General features: G+C 41.3%; 1 protein-coding gene across 3 annotated transcripts in view; it reads left to right on the top strand.

Moving 5' to 3' along the window:
* The window catches only part of sorcs2 (sortilin-related VPS10 domain containing receptor 2), a 387,669-nt gene that overhangs the window by 333,483 nt on the left and 32,229 nt on the right, over positions 1 to 21,957 (top strand). For all 3 annotated transcript variants that reach the window (XM_086285286.1, XM_086285287.1, XM_086285288.1), the window contains exons 9-11: positions 7,867 to 8,046; positions 14,626 to 14,772; positions 16,713 to 16,815. In XM_086285286.1, the coding sequence (XP_086141412.1) occupies positions 7,867 to 8,046; positions 14,626 to 14,772; positions 16,713 to 16,815 (430 nt within the window). The remainder of the gene's footprint in view (positions 1 to 7,866; positions 8,047 to 14,625; positions 14,773 to 16,712; positions 16,816 to 21,957) is intronic.

Genomic DNA, 21,957 nt, shown 5'->3' on the forward strand with positions numbered 1-21,957 from the left:
AAACAGCCCTCAACTTTACTTCCACATCTGACTCATCATTTAACGCTTTCAGTGCCTGCTGCATATGTTTAGCTATCTGTCACTTCGTGCAACAGAACCACGCACGCAGGGGACAGAATAGGATGTATAAGAATCCTATGTGCATCTGTATTACCAGGTACAAGCTGAGTTGAATAAAATGAAAATCAAACAATCTCAGGAGCTGTCAATGACATTGTGAAGCCAGAAGTCCAAAGAAACACTTGTGGCTGTCAATACCACATTTCAGGATTGCAAGGGTGTGTTCTGCTGCAGAGGCAGAATGCTGCAGTGAAGAAGCAGTACATAATAAATGTGAAATAAAAATAATATCTTAAAAAATAATCTGACTTTTTCACATCAGGACAACAGTCAAAACTCTGTGACCCATGACAGCTAATTTTTCAGTATTTAGAAATAAAAGCTTGACCTGTAAGCATTTTGAGTGAGTGCTTATAATTACTAAGAGAATTGATTTTATCTTTAAGAGGTATGTGTAAGACAGCTGGATGAGATCTTAAAGCAGTTAAATCTTTTAGAAAGCTGAAATGTGTGGGCCGACTGTATCAAAGACCTCTTTACTGAATTCAGTAATGTCCACGGGGCATGATGGGGATTTTAATGTGATTAATGTGATCTGTTAGAGTGTGAAAGGAAATGAGCTCAAAGCTGCTGAGAGAGGGTGAGCCCACTGAAGAGGCTATTATGTCCCAGCTGACTGCCGGGGGAAATCTGGCATCAGATGTTGTCCTTTTTTTTTTTCTTTTTTTTTTCCCATTAATTAAATGAGCAAGACGTTCCTCGCACCATTCTGACCAAGGCTCAGTGATGTTACTGTAGGAAATGGGACAGTGATGGAGTATAATCTGTCAGAAAGATGTCTGAAATAATTGTACATGAGCCACCGGCAGGAGTATTGAGAACGGGCATAAGTAATAGAAGTTTATAAATCTCCTTCACATGTCAACCAAGCATTTGCTTTTAGCACGTGGCCTGAAATTCAATTTAAGACACTTGTGTTTTCAATTCAGTTTCCACCCTGATGGCCAGCAGGGTGCCAGTGGAAACTGTGGTACTGTTGGTCAAAGAGAAAGGAACAAGCTGAGGTGTTAGATGAGGTGAGAGGAGGGATTGTGTCTCAGCATCCGCTGACCCCACTCTGTGATTGTATGTGACCACTACGCTTCTGAGCGTATGCCTAGCTGCAGGGTGGCTGTAGCTCAGGAAGTACAGCAGGCCATGCCAAGTATTCTTGTGCAAGATACTAACCCCAAGTTGCTCTCCGATCCATCCATTGGAGTATGAATGTTAGCTAGGAGGCACTAAAAGCTTAGAAGAAAGTGAATGTGGGACGTTGTATAGAGCGCTTTGATTACTCTGGGAGAATAGCAAAGCGCTATATAAGAATCAGTCCATAGCTGCTTGGTTTTATTCAACTGTGGCCATGGCAGTAATTGAAACACCTGAATTCAATTATTTGGATATTTGAGTGAATCCTTTAGTGTACTTCATCACAATGGTAACCATTTAGAGCTCCTGTTGTATGTTTCTGAATGGCTGCCTGAAAAGGTAAGACAGGGAAAAAATAAATAAATCAAGGAATGAAGTATTTGGTAACATGACCAACATGGTTGTCCTGCCTTTGTAAGACTTCTCAGCTATTGTTCTCAGTGATCCATGTAGACACTGTGGTCACAGGCTTGTACACCAATCATGGCTACATGATTATAAGTGATTACTGTTAAACCTTTTTCTCTTACTATACTTTTACTATAGACTGTAAACATCAACGTATGGAAACAAAACTTTTAGGAGGCACGGCTGAAGCAAGGCAGTCAGAGCACACAATGTATAAGTCACTGTGAAAATCCAAAACAAAGGATTGTTAGGATATGCAAGGGTGAGATGATTGATGGTCAGTCTTGTACGTATGCCTTTAATAGTGAATGTTGTCTGATAACATTATTAAAACCTGCTGTCTCTTTCACCTAAATGTAAAACAAGATGTACGAAAACATCTTTCACTTTCACAATTTCCTCATTTTATTTTATGCCTCCTTCTGCTAGTGTGTACAATTTAAAGTCAGGGGATCCTTATTTTCACTCATTCTTGTGGTTTGTTTTTGCTCCACACAGGGTTGGTAGATTTTTCAGGATGTGCACCCAGACAGTTTCCTTTCATGTGTAAATGTAAATTGAGCTTTACATTCTGCACCGTCTCATTATAGTGTTCTGCCTTTGCCTTTCTAGTGTTATTAGCACTGTGCTGAGTTTGGATCAAGTACACAGTGAAATACACCGCTGTGAAAGAATATTTTCCCTCTTCCTTCCTTTCATATTTATTACTCTAAAATGTTCAGATCATCAAATGAACTTTAATATTATAGCGTATGGCAGATTTAATTTCATGAAAATCTTCAGGTATTTTACTAGCTTAGAGTAAAGAGGTTTTACTGTATATATTAAGCAAATGTTTTTTTAATGGAGGGGCTGTTTTTTTTTTTTTTTTTTTTTTTTTTTTTACACATGGGAGTCTATGAGTACAAGCCTCAAGTGGGAACCTGAGAAACTATCAGTTCTGTAATTGCTTCATTTTTCAGCACTAGTGGTTGCCACTTCAAGAGTTTCACCCACCACAAGGGACCAGAATCTGCCAATTTCCAGAATTCTTGATCGTTGACTGGCAGATCAGCCTCACGCAATCAGGCAGGCAAATCAAGCATGTGAGTGTGGAAAGGACACTCACAGCCACATGGTAACCCACTAAGGCTACATCCACACTAGCCCAGATAGATTTGAAAACAGCGTTTTCGTCTGAAAACTGTACACGTCCACACTAGTGTTTTCAATCATTTTCACAGAGTTGTGTGTCCACATTGAAACGACCAAAAACGCTTTTGGGCTTTTTTTTGTTCACCAATTCTGCTTTTTGTTTTTGTGTTAAAAATTAAAAGACAATTAAGATTGCATGTATCCTTGTTACAATAAGGATTTATTGATGAAAAAAAAAAATGTGGGACATAGTATCTCAGGCCATTAAATATGCTCATGTGTTTCCCTTTTTAATAACCCTTACCTATATTGAGACAACAGTGCTTTTTTCCATCTTTATCACATCCGATTCCTGAGTTGAGTCACAGGATATTCTTTTCCTTCCTACTCTGTTTGGCCACTAAATTGAGGTCTTCCACCCAAGCATTTCCATGAATACTGTCTGCATATATTTACATTGTCACCCCAACAGTCCTTGGTGTTGGTGTACGATTGTTTTTTTTCTTCTTTTTGTGTTGTTTTTTTAGTCCCTCTGGTAGGTGGAGGACCATCTCTGAATGTTAAAAAGGCATCTGAAGCTAAAGTTTAGACATTTTTCAGTTCCAACTCCTCCCAAGCTCCATACTGCTGCCTCAGATGAACTGTCAGCCAAAAACAGGCTGCAGCGCAGGGCTTTAATGGAGGACTGGAATAAAGAAGAAAGAAAGAAAAGGTATATGGAGTTGAAGATGCAAGGAGAAGTAAATGAGGTGGAATATTTGTGTTTGAACTGAAACATGATGGTGTCATTATGAAGACTGCTCATTTATTTTTTCATTTAGAGGCAGTGTTGCATGGTAATGTGTTATACAGGAATGACAATATATCTGCCTGGAACGTGCAGCATAACAAACGATGTTCTACTTTCATCATATAATAGTTATATTCTTTGATGGTTTGTGGTTGAGTGTTGGCAACTTGATTTGCTGATTAGGCATTTTGACATTGTTTTATGGTTAAATGTTTAACTTACTGATTGCCATTGTCACAGTCTTGTGTAATTTGAGCAGCAGTCTTGCATGTTAATGCATGAGCAGTGCCAGAAGTCTGTAGATGTTAATAAAGACTAATTTGTTTTGAGTTAGCAGACACTGGCAGGAATAAGAATGACCACAAAAACAAACTTAACTGAGCTGAAAAAGCATATAAGACAGTCCAGAAGAACTCAAAGTCCAATAGACAAATGAAACAGAAATCCAGACGAGGACTGTGAGGCAAAGCCAGGACTAAAAAGGACACGGGGAAGTAACTGGGGACAGGTGGAACCAGCAGAGATGGGCTGTATACAGAAAAAGTGAAGTTACAGTTGAATATTTAGGTATTGTGCCGTTTGATGTTGCACTTCGTAGATAGTCCCTGTCCAACTAACATACAGCCAATTTCACACAGACACCAATCTTATGTGTCTCAAAAAAGAGCTTGTACTTTGCTGTATGCCTCATTAATTTAGAGTTGGAATGAGTTGCCTGTTTAATAAGGGACGTTAGACCAGATTAATCTGTCTCGTGCTGCCTGTTTGATATTCTTTAATAAATGCTGATAGACTCTTTCTGTACATCTTCACCTCTTTGCACTCCTTCCCGGCTGAAGAATTGTAAAATATTACTTTTGTATTTGTCACCCAAATATTTTCCATTTGCTGACAATGAAAATTGCTGGAGGAATTTCTTTCAGAGCCATTTATCAAGCAAAAGTAGGAAAACATTATGACAACCCCTCAAGACACAAAAGTTTGTGTTGTCGGGTTCAAAAAGTAAAAGTACTCCTGCAGAAAAATATTCCCCATTAGTCACATTAGTCTATTTGCAGAAGTTTGAAACTGAGCCCATTTTAAATACTTTATATTCTCTTTAAGCTTCAGTAGGGTAGGACTATTTAGCTCAGAAAAAGACCTAAATCTTAATTTTAAAAAGAATAAATGTATTTCTAACATTTTTAAAATCACATCTGAATTAATAGGTTTAAGCATTGTGTGACATTGATAAGTGTGAATATGGAATTATAAACAAATACAAGATGTTGTATTTGGAAACCACCTTATTTGTTTAAATTGACTGTTTTATAAAGAAGGATTTAGCAGGAGCTGATGGTTTCCCTGCACCATCAAGGCTTTTCTTGCTGATGTGCCTTTCACACTACTCCCAACTCATCTTCATCACACATGTTGACCAAGATGGTTAGTACAAAGAAAGCTGAGGTATCAGTGTGTGCTTGTTTAATTGCTAGTCCTAGTTCTGTTCTGGCAACTGATCTCAGAACAGTGAAAGCAGAGGCATCATCTCAGTTTCCCATTAATTCCCCATCAAAGAGGGGAACTGATCAGAGATTTGTCCACCATGCACACACCATGCACAAACAGCCACAGTTTGCATTTGAACTTGAAAAGTTAAAGCCATTCTTAACGGGATATGGACACGCACCTGAATCTGGCCAAAAGCAGAGTCGAGACTGCTTGCACTGTCAATAGTCAACTGCAGCCACAAGTTGGCGGATGATCTGATATCCTCGTGTTGGTGTTGTTCCCAGACCATCATGAAAATGTTGTTCCAGGTTCAACATTGCAAGTGACCAATCACATTGTTGTGACGTTATTCCTTTGCGCGCCAAGCCATTCGTGCATTTATGAAATTCCAATGTTGCAAGGACAATATCAATTCTGCTTCCTGTTTATTAAAGGGTTACAGTTAGGGTTAGGGTCAGGGTCTGTTGATCGGCGGACAGAGGCGGTTTCACGCAGCTTAAGTACAGTTTTTTGTTTTACGCCGGTTTTTCCCGAAGTCGCAAAACTATGACGTCACAACATTCTGATTGGTCACTTGCAATGTTGATCCTGGAACAACATTTAGTATGATGATCTGGGAACAACACCAACACGAGGATATCAGATCAACCCAAGTTGGCAATGATTTGAAGGATAGATGCAAAAAGGTGAGGGGCTGTGGGACAGAATGCTGTTTGAGATGAAAGGAGAGAGACTGTGTTACTGTTACGCCCCGTCCCCTTTAGCCCGGGATAGCCACTGGCCAGAGGTGCAACCTTTTCTCGGAATAGTGGAAGAACACGGGAAAAGAGTGTAACCGCGCATAAACCAGTCACTGGAAGGCTCACGGGGTTTATTTCACCAAGCCAAGCAAAATACTTGCAGCACACAGCTGAGCCGGGAAGCTAAAAGCTTCGGAGTCTCCGAGGCCAAAATAACAAACAAAAACCCTCCTCCATTCTAGTAACAAAACACCAGGGAGGTCAGGTGTCGTATTTTCTTTTTCTTGATCAGGGAAGTAATACCCCGACCTCCCTGGCTTTCCATGAAACGGGAGAAAACTGGTCAAACAAAAATGGCGGAGAACCCCCTACCTGCTTCCACGGCAGTCCCCCGCGATCTCAATATCCCAAACAGCAGAGGGGCACAGAAACACTATCACACACGCCGCTCAGAGCCTCCAGAAGTCCGCTCAACCTTTCCGAGCTGCCGTAGCACGTCGCAGGGAAGGGGGGGCTAGCGTGTGAGACACGGCCGTTTTGATCCCGTGGCTAACGAGCCGTAACGCTACTCAGCTGCGTCACCCAGAACCCGAAAGACGTGACAGGAAGGGGGAAAGGGAAACAACAGCATTCTCCCACAGGGAGCGTCTCCTAGCCATATCAACAACCGTAACAGCTGCATTTGAACTAATGTCAATTTTTAGATTTCACAAGACAAGCACTGCTTGCCTTGTTTGCTATTGTTCTGTCTACATTATTGTTTGAACTTACACACGGATTCAGTATGTTGCTCAAGGATACAAATGCAATACAATTACATTTTCCACACTTGGCCAGGCAGGCTTGGCTAACCTTTGTCCCTTAATAAATAAAAGAAGAAGAATTCTTTATATACAAACATTGTCTCTTCCCATTCCCAGAGTAACAAATACGGCTGTATTTAATAAGCTGCTTAACACTTTTTGCACCAATCTCACACTGTGGTACAATAGGTGTGCTGGTATTGCCATAAATAGCAAAAGACTCAAGAGTCTCTTATAAGACCATACCATGTGTCCTGTTTAAAAGCTTTGTGTTTACAAGTGTTTAAGTTGTTAAGTCTTTTATTGCTCACAGTTCTGTTGGATTCAAAAATTGAACTTTTTTTTTACTTTCAGGGAAGCATTAGTGGTTTTCAGGTCACAATGTTAATTCTGCACAGTAAAAAAATTAAGCTAAAAGGTACCCAGTCCTTTCAAATGTGTCACCATGGGTCCTGAGACAGCATCCGTCCATAATCAGCACTGTGGCAATTTGCAGAAAGCTGCTGAGTGACTCAGAAAGAGTACCTTTATGAATATGAAGATCAGCATATGGCTTTCAATATTGCTATTACTTGGAACCACCACCATAAATCTAAGGGTAATTGAGCTTGAGTGTTTTTCATAAACAAGATGGAAGCGTGTCAGTGATTATAGACACACCTTCTTGGCTTCGTCTCCAAATGTTATGTTAATGTAATCACTAATAGAGAGAAAGTGCTGAATTGCTCTTTGATCCTTCATTACAGTCTTTCATGAGTGATGAAACCATTTTCATCAGAGTCTCAAGAGCTTTGTCAGATACACCTAACGGTATTCTACACTCCAGGAAACAGTGTTCAGTGGGTAGAACCCTTATTCGTCATCTCCCCCGTTTTCTGTTGAGTTTTTTCCTCACTCTCTACATTTGTATTTATCCGATTATGTTCCCTGGCTTGCTGCAAATCACTGTCAAAGTTCTATGAATTACACTTGCTTCTGTTACTGATTTATCTATTCTCACTCTCCTTTCTTTTCTTTATTCAGTTTCTTTTTTCTGTCTTCTCTCCATCTGTCATTACTTGCTTTCATTTTCTTTGTCAGTCATTTCTCTTGTATTCATTATCTGTCATTATTACCTTATTTTCTCTTTTCTTTCTCTGAGCTTACTTTGTTATTCCATCCCCTTTATTCTCTTTATTCAGTTTCCTTCTTTTACGCTTCTTTTCTCTTGTTTCACTCCCAAGAGCACTAATTTTTCTGTTTCATTCTCTAGGATGTTCAGATAGTGAGCACAGATGAGAACCAGGTCTTCCTCGCCCTCCAGGAGTGGTACCAGTCAGACACATACAACCTGTACCAGTCAGATCCCGAAGGCATCTACTACTCCATCGTCCTGGAAAATGTTCGCAGCACCAAGCAGCCAGAAGAGAATGTTCTCATTGACATTCTGGAGGTAAGATGGGGTTGTAATTTTAAAGCACAAAGACTCAAAACACTTTAAAAGTGATTTACTTGTCAAATTGCTATTATTTCTCTAATGAAATAACATCCAAAGCCTGGGCAACTGTATTATAATACACAATCAGTACAAGAAAAACAGAGAATATTGTTAACCATATCCTTGCGCATGTTCATTGACCTGAACATGCGCAAAGTTTAAAATAGAAAAGAGTAATGTGAATGTTAGGAAGCACTTTAACTTTTTGTTGTGAGAAACGAGTGGGGCGATGGTGGCTCAAGAGTTGGGAGTTCGCCTTGTAATCGGAAGGTTGCTGGTTCGAGCCCCGGCTTGGACAGTCTCGGTCGTTGTGTCCTTGGGCAAGACACTTCACCCGTTGCCTACTGGTCGTGGTCAGAGGGCCCGGTGGCGCCAGTGTCCGGCAGCCTTGCCTCTGTCAGTGCGCCCCAGGGTGGCTGTGGCTACAATGTAGCTTGCCATCACCAGTGTGTGAATATGTGTGTGAATGGGTGGATGACTGGATGTGTAAAGTGCTTTGGGGTCCTTAAGGGACTAGTAAAGCGCTATATAAATACAGGCCATTTTCAAAGTAGTTTCTTACTTCAAATGTCTCTATGTTGTTTTCTTTCTAAACTAAACACCAGTTTCTTGACTCTGAATCTTAATACATGTTTTAAAGTCTTCTGTTTTTATATGTGTCCCTTATGAGGAAGTCAGGCTAAAAAGTTGTTATAGTTCCACAAAACAGTATTAAAATAAAGAGTTTTGTAAGCAGACCTGTGGGTTTAAGAGGGAAATAGGGAGAAAAAATGACAAAATGTAAAAACTATTTTTATGACAGAAAATTCCTGTTGATTGCAGAAGGGGTACACTGTGTCCTTATAACCCACCCATTAATGCACCCCGTTTGGATCTTTTAATCAAACTGTTTTCCAGCCCAGGTCATGGTGGTGGCAGGCAAAGCTACAAAGCTTAGGAAGCTGGGTCATTTTTTCTGGACAGCTCTTCTAACCCATATTGAGTGATCAGGGGACATACAGGGAGTGCAGAATTATTAGGCAAGTTGTATTTTTGAGGAATGATTTTATTATTGAACAACAACCATGTTCTCAATGAACCCAAAAAACTCATTAATATCAAAGCTGAATGTTTTTGGAAGTAGTTTTTAGTTTTAGCTATTTTAGGGGGATATTTTGTGTGTGCATAATTATTAGGCAACTTAACAAAAACAAATATATACCCATTTCAATTATTTATTTTTACCATCCATCCATCCATTCGCTTCCACTTATCTTTTTCAGGGTCGCGGGGGGCACTGGAGCCTATCCCAGCTGTCATAGCCAGTCTGTCGCAGGGCCAACACACAGGGACAGACAACCATTCGCACTCACATTCACACCTAGTGGCAATTTGGATTTATCAATTAACCTATCCCCACAACCTTCATGTCTTTGGACGGTGGGAGGAAGCCGGAGTACCCGGAGGGAACCCACGCAAACACGGGGAGAACATGCAAACTCCACACAGAAATGAAGTTGGAATTGAACTCAGGACCTTCTTGCTGTGCGGCAACAGTGCTAACCACCGTGCCACCGTGCTGCCTTTATTTATTTTTACCAGTGAAACCAATATAACATCTCCACATTCACAAATATACATTTCTGACATTCAAAAACAAAACAAAAACAAATCAGCGACCAATATAGCCACCTTTCTTTGCAAGGACACTCAAAAGCCTGCCATCCATGGATTCTGTCAGTGTTTTGATCTGTTCACCATCAACATTGCGTGCAGCAGCAACCACAGCCTCCCAGACACTGTTCAGAGAGGTGTACTGCTTTCCCTCCTTGTAAATCTCACATTTGATGATGGACCACAGGTTCTCAATGGGGTTCAGATCAGGTGAACAAGGTGGCCATGTCATTAGTTTTTCTTCTTTTATACCCTTTCTTGCCAGCCACGCTGTGGAGTACTTGGACGAGTGTGATGGAGCATTGTCCTGCATGAAAATCATGTTTTTCTTGAAGGATGCAGACTTCTTCCTGTACCACTGCTTGAAGAAGGTGTCTTCCAGAAACTGGCAGTAGGACTGGGAGTTGAGCTTGACTCCATCCTCAACCCGAAAAGGCCCCACAAGCTCATCTTTGATGATACCAGCCCAAACCAGTACTCCACCTCCACCTTGCTGGCGTCTGAGTCGGACTGGAGCTCTCTGCCCTTTACCAATCCAGCCACGGGCCCATCCATCTGGCCCATCAAGACTCACTCTCATTTCATCAGTCCATAAAACCTTAGAAAAACCAGTCTTGAGATATTTCTTGGCCCAGTCTTGACGTTTCAGCTTGTGTGTCTTGTTCAGTGGTGGTCGTCTTTCAGCCTTTCTTACCTTGGCCATGTCTCTGAATATTGCACACCTTGTGCTTTTGGGCACTCCAGTGATATTGCAGCTCTGAAATATGGCCAAACTGGTGGCAAGTGGCATCTTGGCAGCTGCACGCTTGACTTTTCTCAGTTCATGGGCAGTTATTTTGCGCCTTGGTTTTTCCACACGCTTCTTGCGACCCTGTTGACTATTTTGAATGAAACGCTTGATTGTTCGATGATCACGCTTCAGAAGCTTTGCAATTTTGAGACTGCTGCATCCCTCTGCAAGATATCTCACTATTTTTGACTTTTCTGAGCCTGTCAAGTCCTTCTTTTGACCCATTTTGCCAAAGGAAAGGACGTTGCCTAATAATTATGCACACCTGATATAGGGTGTTGATGTCATTAGACCACACCCCTTCTCATTATAGAGTTGCACATCACCTAATATGCTTAATTGGTAGTAGGCTTTCGAGCCTATACAGCTTGGAGTAAGACAACATGCATGAAGAGGATGATGTGGACAAAATACTCATTTGCCTAATAATTCTGCACTCCCTGTATAAACCCAAGTTAAACGTTAATTCCTTACTCTTCTCCACATTAAGCATGCCAGGAAAACTTTCACATTACAAGGCAGCTATGCTATGCATTTGTTCATTTGTGTATGTCCTGAGTCTTTTGCCAATTTCTCCAGATAAATGGGCACAGAAGACGTGACACAAAGGGTGGAGGAAGAAAGAGAGAGGGAGCGTTAGAGGGGAAAGAATAGGCAGTGGATCATCTCCTCCTTCCCATGTGTCATCCCTTGCTCTGGGCTGCGCTTTCGTCACAGGCTGTAGATATAGATAGAGAGGTGAACAATATATGTGGGATGAATAAAGACAGATTGAAGCAGAAGGACTATAAAATACAGACAGGAAGAGGTTTGAAGCCAGACGTACAAAGAGAATACAGGCAGGCTTATGTACTTTGATTTAAACGATTTGTTTCTCTTGTGTGGACATCAGTGCCACTGAGAGCTGAGGAAGGCTATAGAAGCAGACATATCTGATATGCTGCCTGGCTTGGTCTAAATGTTTTTGTTCATTATTGTTTCAGTCTTTTATATTTTATCTTCAGAACCTAAAGCTAACAATATCACAGCCACAAAAACTATGCAGTAGATATTGATTTCTGTGAATTAAACTTTAACAGTCCAGTGGTTTAAACCTTAATGATGGTTAAACGGCATATTCTATTTGATATTATGACTCAGACTCTGGAATTCAAAGTTACGTTAAATTCCAGTTTTAGATTCCTTTATCTAGATTACAACATAAAACCAGTACCGGTAATATTAAAAACTGAACTAGCACACATAAAAAAGCAATAAATCAAAGTGTTAATGTCTATAGCTTCTGTTCCTTGTAGGACATCAATGAGGTAAAACACATACTGTATATTGTGGGTTATCACACCCCTGCATGCCCTGGCCAAAGACACCTGTATTCACACCTTTAAGGCAGATGATGTGATGACATATGCACAGCTCTTCCCACACTTACACAACCCTGTCATCGCTGTCATCCCTCAGTTTTGTAGCTGCCCTTCACTGAGCTATGCTACACAGAGGAGTATCCTGAAAGTCTACCTCATTCTGCTCCTTGAGGGAACAGAAGTTACAGACATCACACTTTGTTCCTTTTCAGTCATTTTACTTGGTACAACACATATAGTGTGGGAAATATATACAGGCCCCGGAAAGCAGCCACCAGACCTAAGTGGGACCTAGTGCATTGTAGACTAAGCAGAAAGGACAAAATAAGGTAATGAAGGAGCGATCACTTCTAAGTGATAGAATTGAACATGTTTGCAGCATAAATATCATCCACAATGACCCCTTTAAAAAGAGCCCCTGAATTTCCCAATTCTCATTCATTACCTCATATTCAATTCAGCGTTATTTATTTAGCCCCAAATCATCAGTCGCCTCAAGGTGTATTCTATTATAAGACCGGGCAACATAACAGAATAAATACCTAAAATAATACAATAATAATAAATAAAATGTGCTCTCACACCCAGAGGCAAAGAGAGACTCTTGGAGCGTTATGCCAGTAAGCCTTCATAATCCACTGGGAGAGCTTCTGTTTAGAAAGAGCTCTACTACTGACTGGATTAGCAAAGCAGGCAATCAACTGGTCAGATAAACACACATTCTGAGTGCAGTCAATGTATATATTCAGTACTCACACCAGACACAGAAAAAGCAGCCTCCTCTGCTCCTCAGAAGCCAAAGGAAGGAGGCAGAAACTCAGAAGCTCAAATTTCAGAGAGCTACAAGCCACAGGAATAACCTTAGGTAAATGTTACATTCATACATAGTATAACTCTGAGGCCAACAGAAAACTGTGTTCAAGAAGGCAAAGCATGAATGTCACCAACTGGCTTTGTAGAACCCAAAGCAAGAAGCAACGTAGTCTTATATGAAAGGAACTTCATATATACAGACTTAAAGATTCAGTTGGTGCACTGTATACCTGCTGTGACCCCCATTAAAGCAATTATGATTAGCACATATAGATGTCAAAAAAATTTAATGATAGAAAAGGTAAGACCTTTATCCAGCAGTCCCTGCAGGAATTTTAAAACATCCACAATAGAGCACTGGAATGGGAGAATGTGTCGGTTTTGGCTCCATTGCTCAAAGTTCTGTTGTTTGTATGCATACAAGCCTCTAGTATATGAAGCTCCAGCACTCTAAATTTTTGCCGCCACATGTGGGTGAAGACCTGGTTACCAAGTTTGACCTCTCAACAGGCAAGTATGCAGCTGCCATAGTTCTGAGCATGGATGAATCACCTCCCCTCCCACCTGAGAGAGGAGGTCCTGCAGAGAGGACGGCCTCACTGCCAACACACTGATTATCTCTGCATACCACAGCTTTGCTGGTCACCAAGGGGCCACTAGAATCTGAGAGAGGCACTGCTGAGACACTCTTTCTTGAATTACTGGTATCATTTCCTTTGGGGGAAAGGCATACAGGAACATGTCAAGGAACATGCGCTATCGCATTCATCCCCAGAGGTGCAATAATAGTTGGTTATGGAGAAGTAGGGGCAGTGAGCAAAGAAAAAAGATCTACTTCCACTACACCAAAAAGATCCTGCAAGATATCCCATACCACATGTGTTCTACTGAGTGACTCAGCTGGAAGAGAACATTCCCTTTGCTTGTTGAACTACATACAAGGGTTTGGCTAATACAGCCTAATTTGTTTTACATGACCTCTAGCTTAGTATTAGCCAATGTTAAGCTGCTGTCAGTCAGCTGATTGAATTTACAACTTTGTCTTTATTTTAGCATCTGTGTCACATTTTGTTTTAGTAGTTAACATAAATTCTTGTTCTGTGAGAGGTAGCAAGAATAAAAGGAAAGCCCATAAAGTTGATTCTGTTCATCTGGACGTAATTTTTTCAGTGGGAAAAATGTTTCCTCGCACATCCAAGTGATTCTTGCTTCCCTGGCTGCTGTATCCGTGGGGATTGTGTTCACTCTGTGTTGTATAGCCCTGATGACACCCAGTTTGTGCTCCAGTGGATGATAATGATCAAATCTTACATACTGGTATGTGTTGGTTTACAGTAAACATGATCATCCAGAATCAGTTTTGGGGGATTTCCTTACCTGGATGATTGAGCATGCATCAACACAATGAAAGGAAAGATTTGTAAGAGGGTACTGAGACCTAGTATGATGTATGTTTTGGAGATGGTGACATTAATAAAAAGACAGGAGGCAGAGATAGAGATGGTAGAATATATTAAGATTGTCATTTGGGGTGACCTTCTAGGGATAGGATGAGATGATCTGCTGCGGTAACCCCTATAGCAGGTGTAGGGGAACTCCAGGCCTCGACAGCCAGTGTCCTGCAGGTTTTAGATGTGTCCTTGACCCAACACAGCTAATTTAAATGGTTAAATTACCTCCTCAACATGTCTTGAAGTTCTCCAGAGGCCAAGTAATGAACCGGCCCTTGAGGCCTGGAGTTCCCCCACCCCTGCCCTAGAGGGAGCAGCTGACAGAAGATTAAGCAGTAGTTACATATATACCACATTTTTTTTCAAAATGACTTGCATCATGTTCAAAGATTTCTTTAAAAGGGCAACAGAAATAACTTTTTGCAAAATTAACCCAAGCTATGAAAAATCTATCTCATTCTGTCAGGTACGTGGAATCAAAGGAGTCTTCTTGGCAAACCAGAAAATTGATGGAAGAGTGGCAACTGTAATAACTTACAACAAAGGACGTGACTGGGAACCCTTGGCCCCACCTACCACTGACATGAATGGCAAACCTGTCAGTTGCAAAGCGGTAAGCATCCATCTAACCAAACTAGTCTGTACTCAATACAGATTTTTACAGAGTACGTTAGTACTGCACATAGTCATGCATATTGTACATAGTAGTAGTAGACACTTGGCTTAGACTTTGTATCTATAAACTGAAGTGCAGATGCAATCTTGCACAAGCAGCAATCAATCAGACTGTTCAGACCTGTTGACTAGGTTGTTCAGAGTGTAAGCATAAAGTAAGCGAAGGAAGGATGAGTGTTGTACATTGAAGGATGTGTTTGAGATGCCCTCCTAGCTTTGCCATCCATCTTGTCAAAGTTGCTGCTGTAGGGGTAGGCTAGTCAGCAAAGAGCAATGAGTCACCCGCAGTCTGATATCCATACATCATACCTCGCAGGGAGATAGAGGGGGTGTGAGTCTGTTCTTTTATTTGAACCATCGCTTCAGTCAGCTGACACATCTGGAGGTAGGACACAGATATCAGTTTGAGACTCATTTACCATCTCTGAGCCGTGGTTGGTCGCTCTGATATTGACCTCTCTTCCCTTTAGCCTCTTCCATACCTCAACAGAATTACCTTGCCTGGATTCCAGTTATTACATCTATCAGTCAGAGAGGCGGCTTTATTTCAAAAGCTGACATCACATGTATTGCCTCACTGACATCACAACTCACAGAGATAGACAAAGCCAGATAGCAGATGTACTATCTACTATCTATATGTCAGTGTAACAGGCACGTGCTGTCAGCTGTAGCCATTACCTGACAGAGACTGGTTAAGAGAAATGACCTCTATACACAGGAGAGGTTTATCGTTTCGGAATGCGGTGTGTTGTAGTTTGCGTGCTCCACGAAGCACCACAAAGAAATGTGCAGATGCTAAAAGATTTTTATATATTTACTGAGCAATTCTGCACAAAGCACATATAGCCAGACACTGGCAAAATTACATAGGGTATAAAAGGTTAATTTGTTCCCATTCTTAAACCCCATTCCTATAAAACTCCTACCATTAATGATTGCGTCGATCTTAAATGTGATCAGTGTAACATGCTACATGCCACAGGCTTTTAAGGTGGCAAAAATTAAACCATTACTTAAAAAGCCAGCACTTGCTGTTTTAGTTAATTATAGGCCAATCGCCAGCCTTCTTTTTATTTCAGAAATTCTTGAAAGAGTAGTTGTAAAACAGCTAGTTGTAGGTACAGTTGGTACAGGTAAAGTCAGACACACTAACATTTTTTAAAACAGTGTTTAGACAAACAGCACTACACCTCTGATGGTACTTAACTTACACTGCTGAAGAATATGTCCTGTGCTACCTAACCAACAATTTGTCTTCACTGCTTTGGAATCTATGAGAAAGCATACTGAAAACCCTATTTTGGAATGAGCCAAAGTGATGTAATATACTGTTTGTAATTCATAAAACAGAGATGGATCTTGGTGAGTAATGATCTGATGCAACCAACAAGTCTTCAGGTTCTTATAGATCAAACTTGCTTTCCAGCTATTTGCAAACACTGGTTTTTGATATATTATCAGAAACAGTTCATGACAATCTTTTGTGCAAAACAATACATTTCTATTGAAACTGCAGTCAACATCCTCGGCATTAGGGTTTGAAGCAACAAGTGGAAATGTAATTCATAAAATGCCTAACGTTTGCACTGGTGACTCTCCACTCTGATTCTCATATTTGAAATGAATTATCATTCATTAAATATCTGTCACAAATACAGTTTGATTAACAGAACTAAAACCCTTTTGAACTGCGATTAGTTTGCAGTGGGATAATCAGGTATCTGTCGTAAGACTCATTAAATATTGCTGAGCGAGTGCTCCGGTATTCAGTAGACCCACTATTTTACTCTAAGTACTTTGGGCCACATTGAACATTGTTTTGGTGGGTGGATCTGAGTGCTTCCTAAGTTCTTTCTACATGTGTCTCCTCTGCAGCCGGACTGTCACCTCCACCTCCACTTGCGCTGGGCAGACAACCCCTATGTGTCTGGGACTGTCCACACCAAAGACTCTGCTCCCGGTCTTATTATGGGTGCTGGTAAGTAAACCTATTTTTATTTATGTAATTTTTTATGAGCTTCCTCCACTTGTTTTCACTTTATGTAACTTGTTTCTTGAATTTTCTAGAGGGGTTGGCTGTGTCTTTGTAGATTTAGAGAAAGTGTATGATAGGGTGCTGAGAGGAAGTTGGGACAGCAAAACAATGGCAAAATGTGTCATAGGAATTACAGAGGGGTTCAAGGTGGCTGTGGTATTAAATCCAGGATCAGCTGTGTGCCCCTTCTTGTTTTCTGTGGTGATTGAGGTCTGAGTCAGGTTGGGGTCTGGCAGGAGTCTCTGTGGACTACGATGTTTGCAGACAACATTTTGATCTATAGTGAGAGTAGGGAGCAGGTTTTCATTGAGAGTAACCAGGATAAACAAGATTAGAAATGAGTACCGTATTTTCCGGACTACAAAGCGCACCTGAATATTAGCTGCACAAGCTAAAATCAGGGGAAAATTCTGTTTTGTACATACATTAGCCGCACCTGACTGAAAGGCGCAGGTGTTTTAATGTTTACTTACCATATGTAAGAGAATATGCACAAAGGGGATTATCAGGAAAGAGATGGCTGTTTGGGAACACATCCCTTTGATTAATATATACAAGTACAGGTAATTACAAGTACGAAACATGTACTGTGCTTTATAAACGAGTAACAAATGTAGTGTATAACAATGACCTACAGCACACCAGAAAAATAGATTCGGCCTACCTTTTAGGCTCAGGTGCAGTGACACAGCTTTAACAAGAAGAAAAGTCAGTCATTCACCACCATCTTTCTCTTCTTCCTGCGCACTAAAACCACCAAAGTCCTCTTCTCCAGTGTCGGAAACAAACAGGCTTAGGATGGCTTCGTCATCCACTCTCCGCTTCTCTCCTTCGTTGTCGCTTTCAAAACCAAAGAAATCCTCGTTGTCAGTGTCGGAGTTGAACACCCTCTGAAGGGCCATGGCGGTGTCCCCCTCTCCATCACGCAGCAGTCCAGCCCTTCAAAATCTGTTGGTGATCGTGGATGTTTTCACACTTCTCCATGCTGTCAGAATCCACTGACAGCCTTGGGCAAAACTTGCTCTTCGCATGCAACCAGTTTTGGTGAATGATTTATCGCCGCTCATCATCCACGCCTCCCACTGAACGCGTAGTGCTACTTTGAACGCACAATTCACACTTATGTCGAGTGGCTGCAGGTGCTTCATTGTGCCTCCAGGAATCACAGCTGGAATCGAGTTTGTGCTCTTAATGGCTGCTTTCACAGAATCTGTGATATGGGCCCTCATGCTGTCCAAAACAAGCAACGCTTTTTTTGGGGGAAAGAATCCTCCAGGTCGCTTCCCATAGCACTCTTGCAGCCACTCCTTCATTACGCTTTCCACCATCCACCCTTTCTTGTTGACTTTAGCAGAGATCTTTTCTATTGGCACAGTCATTCGCTTAAAAATCACCATTGGCAGAAGTTTAAACCCTGATGCTGTGCAGACCAGCACACAAATGAAATTTGTTCTCTCATGGCCAGTGGTTCTCACCGTGATGGTTGATTCACCTTGCTTATTAACAGGTCAAACGTCAACGGCACTTCATCCATGTTTATGATCTCATCCGGTCCGATGGAATACATTTGTTTTTATTTCTTAGTGTGAATTTGCGGAAGTTTGTTATTTTCTCTGCGTAGTCGGAAGGGAGTTGCTGACACACCGTCGTCCGTGCCCTGATGGACAGTCCTTTTCGTTTCATAAATCTGTGACACCAGGATGGCCCACCTCTGAAATTTTCTATCTTCATTTCGTTGGCGACTGTTTTGGCTTTTAATCAGATCTGCACAGTTGAAACACCTCGCCCGTTTGCTCTCTGTGTGTTCATCCAGTCTTCAAGTTTAAACCATCTGCTCTTATTTCCTCTGAAAGCTTTTTTCGTCTTTTTGGACTGAGCTAGTTTTTTACGCTGGCGTCTCCAGCGTCTCACCATTGATTCGTTTATACCAAGGGTACGTGCAGCAGCTCTATTTCCCTCGCTGAGAGCCTTGCTAATCAAGTTTGTTTTTCGCGCTACTTCATACGGCACTACGTTGCCTGGCGGACGGACATGTGACCAGTGTTACCACTCTTCTACCCTTGTACTCTTGTGTGTCTGATCACATGCCCTTCCGCCAGGCAACGTAGTGCCGTACAACAGCGGAACAACCAAAACAATCGTCTTACGATATCACAAAAGTCATGGACGATCCATAGAAAAGCCGCACCTGACTAAAAGCCGCAGGGTTCAAAGCTTGTGCAAAAAGTAGCGCCTTATAGCCCGAAACTTACAGTATATCAGAGTAGATCGGTGTATCAGAGGGACAGCTCAGGTTGACAAAGAGCCAAGGCTGAGATGGTTTGGACATGTGCAGAGGAGGGATAGTGGATATACTGGACAAAGAATATTAAATATAGCTCTGCCAGGCAGGAGGAAGAGAAGAAGATCAAAGAGAAGATTTGCTGATGCTGTGATGGAGGACATGCAAAGGGCTGGTGTGAATGAGGAGGATGGGTAGAGTGACATGGAAGCAGTACAGCAGCAAGCCCCTAATATAAAGTGAGATGGAAAAGTCTATCCATGCCATCCATCCAATGAAATAGTCTTGAGTCTTCATTTGCCAATGTAGCGATCTATTGAAACCTGTACAAATACAATATCATGTAAATATAATTTAAAAGGCAAAACCCAGAGTTTGTACAATTTTGTCTAGCTTGAAAGTCAAGATTCGAGATGACTACCTTTATTCTTCCGCACAGCCTAAACTCTCCAAGGATGTTCGCTGCCTTTTTTTCCTTTCCCACACTGCTTCAGTAATGTTAAGTTCTGGGTTCCATGTGTGATAGTGTTCAACTGTGCGTTTTTCTATCCAGGTATATTTTTACAGCATTGGAAGTGGGTTTGGGATAATTATCGGGCTGAAAAATGATTGGCCATTAGCCAATTGCTTTCCAGGCACTTTTGATATTGCAAGCCAGATCAAAATCAGACAGTGTTTTCTGTATTCATAAGTTCATCAGGTTTGACAAGATCTCCAACACCACTGACTGAAATTCAGTACCAAACCATCACAGATGGCTTTGTTGTTCAGTGTAACAAGTATTCCAAACAAACTGCCAATGCAGTAAAAACATACCTAATTATAAAAAAACCACGATGAAACGTTACCAGTCATGTATTGGCCTCCCCAGTGCTAAGATCTCAATGTAACTGAATCAGTGTGGGGTCATCTTAGCAGAGAACAGAGAAAAAGCAGCCACTATCTCAAAAGGATCTTTGGAATGTCCTTCAAGAATCAAGGAGAACTATTCCTGAAGACAACTTAAAGGAATGACAAAAAGAAAGCTTGCCTAAGAGAATTCAGGCTGTGCTGAAGAATAAAGGTGAATAAAGTTTGTTACAACTGAACAAATTTGAGGTTTTTTTCTTTTATATTGTATTTCCCAGCAATTTCCCATTTTCCTATCAAAATATAAAGAAATAAGGTGTGGCTCAAGATTTTTGCACAGTATTTATGTAAAGAGTTTGCATGGTTAGGCAAGAAAACCCCTTTCCTCCAGAGAAAAAATACAGTTAATTTACCAAGGGAAAAGCTTTGGCTGTTCCTTTCTGTCTGTGCAGTGGTGGAGTATAAAACTGCTGCCACACTGCTTCATGCCTGGGGACTTTTACACAAGGTGGAGTTTACTAAACTGCCAGCAATTTTATTTATTGGATACTTTACTATATTTGTCTTTGTGGGGGCATTGCTGACAGAAAGCAAAAAAGGCTTGAAAATGAAATTAAGTCACTGAGTAAGCTGCCTGTGTCTGTTTGTGAAAAAGAGAAAACAAGCCATTTAAGTCACACTTTTGATTTTCTACTAAAGCCCATTTCTGCTTAAAAAAAAAAAACTCTCACAGAAACAAAGACACACAGTATAGTTTTTGAATTGAATTTTATTTATATAGAAAAGAAAAAGTGTACTTTATTGATCCCCGTGGGGAAATTCCTCTCTGCATTTAACCCATTCATTCAGTGAAGCAGTGGGCAGCCATTGGCCGCCCAGGGAGCAGTGTGTAAGGATGGTACCTTGCTCAGGGGTACCTCAGGGTAGCTGTTCAGGGGAATCGAACCCCCGACCTTCCGATCATGGGGCCACCACTCTACCTACTGAGCTATCCCTGCCCACAGTTACCACAGGACACTGAGCTGCATCAAGGTGTGCCATGCTCTCCAAGCTAGGCCCACCCTTAGACAACCACAACAAGAACAATGGGACTATATCAGAAACTGAGTGACTCTTATATGCCCCATCTCCAGCATTGCCTTCAATTCTTTGAGAACCATTTTGCTTTGGTGTTTTTGCAGCCTATAGGGTTGTAACTGAACTGACAGCCTTGGGAAAGTTACCAAAATATACTTTATGAGGTTAGTGCAACCTGGCCCCAGAGAAAAAACGCATCAGATATAGCTCAGTTGCAACTTAGCTATATATGCACTCTCAGCCGGTGAGAGATGGTTATCACAGGGAAGCACGTTCACCTAGCTCACCAGAGACACAAGCTTCGCCTTCTTCCATGCTTTTAGGAAGTTGAAATGGTAAATCTAAGTTGCTCTGCCTCTGTCAGTTCACACAACTTCATAATAAACAATCCCCACTTGGGAATATGTGTGACCTAAATAGGCTCTTGTCTATTTATGTAGAGCAGAATAAGTTCATTTGAATTGACTTGGTCCCCTGTAATAAAGCTCTTACCTTGTGTAAGTTCATAATAATACACTTGACTGGGACTTCCATGAGGGTTAGGAGGTGTCGAGGTGATTTTGGCATAGACACTGGATTAACCAGCTGGCATTCAGGACAGGATAGGCAACAATAGCACAAATGCTAGTGTTGCACTAGCACAAATGCCAGTAAAATCAGGCCTATTCTTTTCATAGTTTACAGGCCAGGTATGGGTTTGTAATGGGCTGCCTGAAAAGCCATTTCCCAGCAGCTCTTCACCACCAGCAACTGGTGTTCTCTTCACCAACACAAGTGTCCCTCTCTACAGTATCACATGACCTCACATCAGCATTCAGAGCACACCGTCAGATATTGCCCCACTAACTTATTATTCTGTCCAATCTGTACTTAGAATC

The sequence above is a fragment of the Aulonocara sp. 'chitande type north' Nkhata Bay genome, linkage group LG3 (genome assembly GCF_057382095.1).
Source record: "Aulonocara sp. 'chitande type north' Nkhata Bay isolate Kocher_YH1m ecotype deep benthic linkage group LG3, A_spYH_male_GT1.1, whole genome shotgun sequence".
Classification (NCBI taxonomy): Eukaryota; Metazoa; Chordata; class Actinopteri; order Cichliformes; family Cichlidae; genus Aulonocara; species Aulonocara sp. 'chitande type north' Nkhata Bay.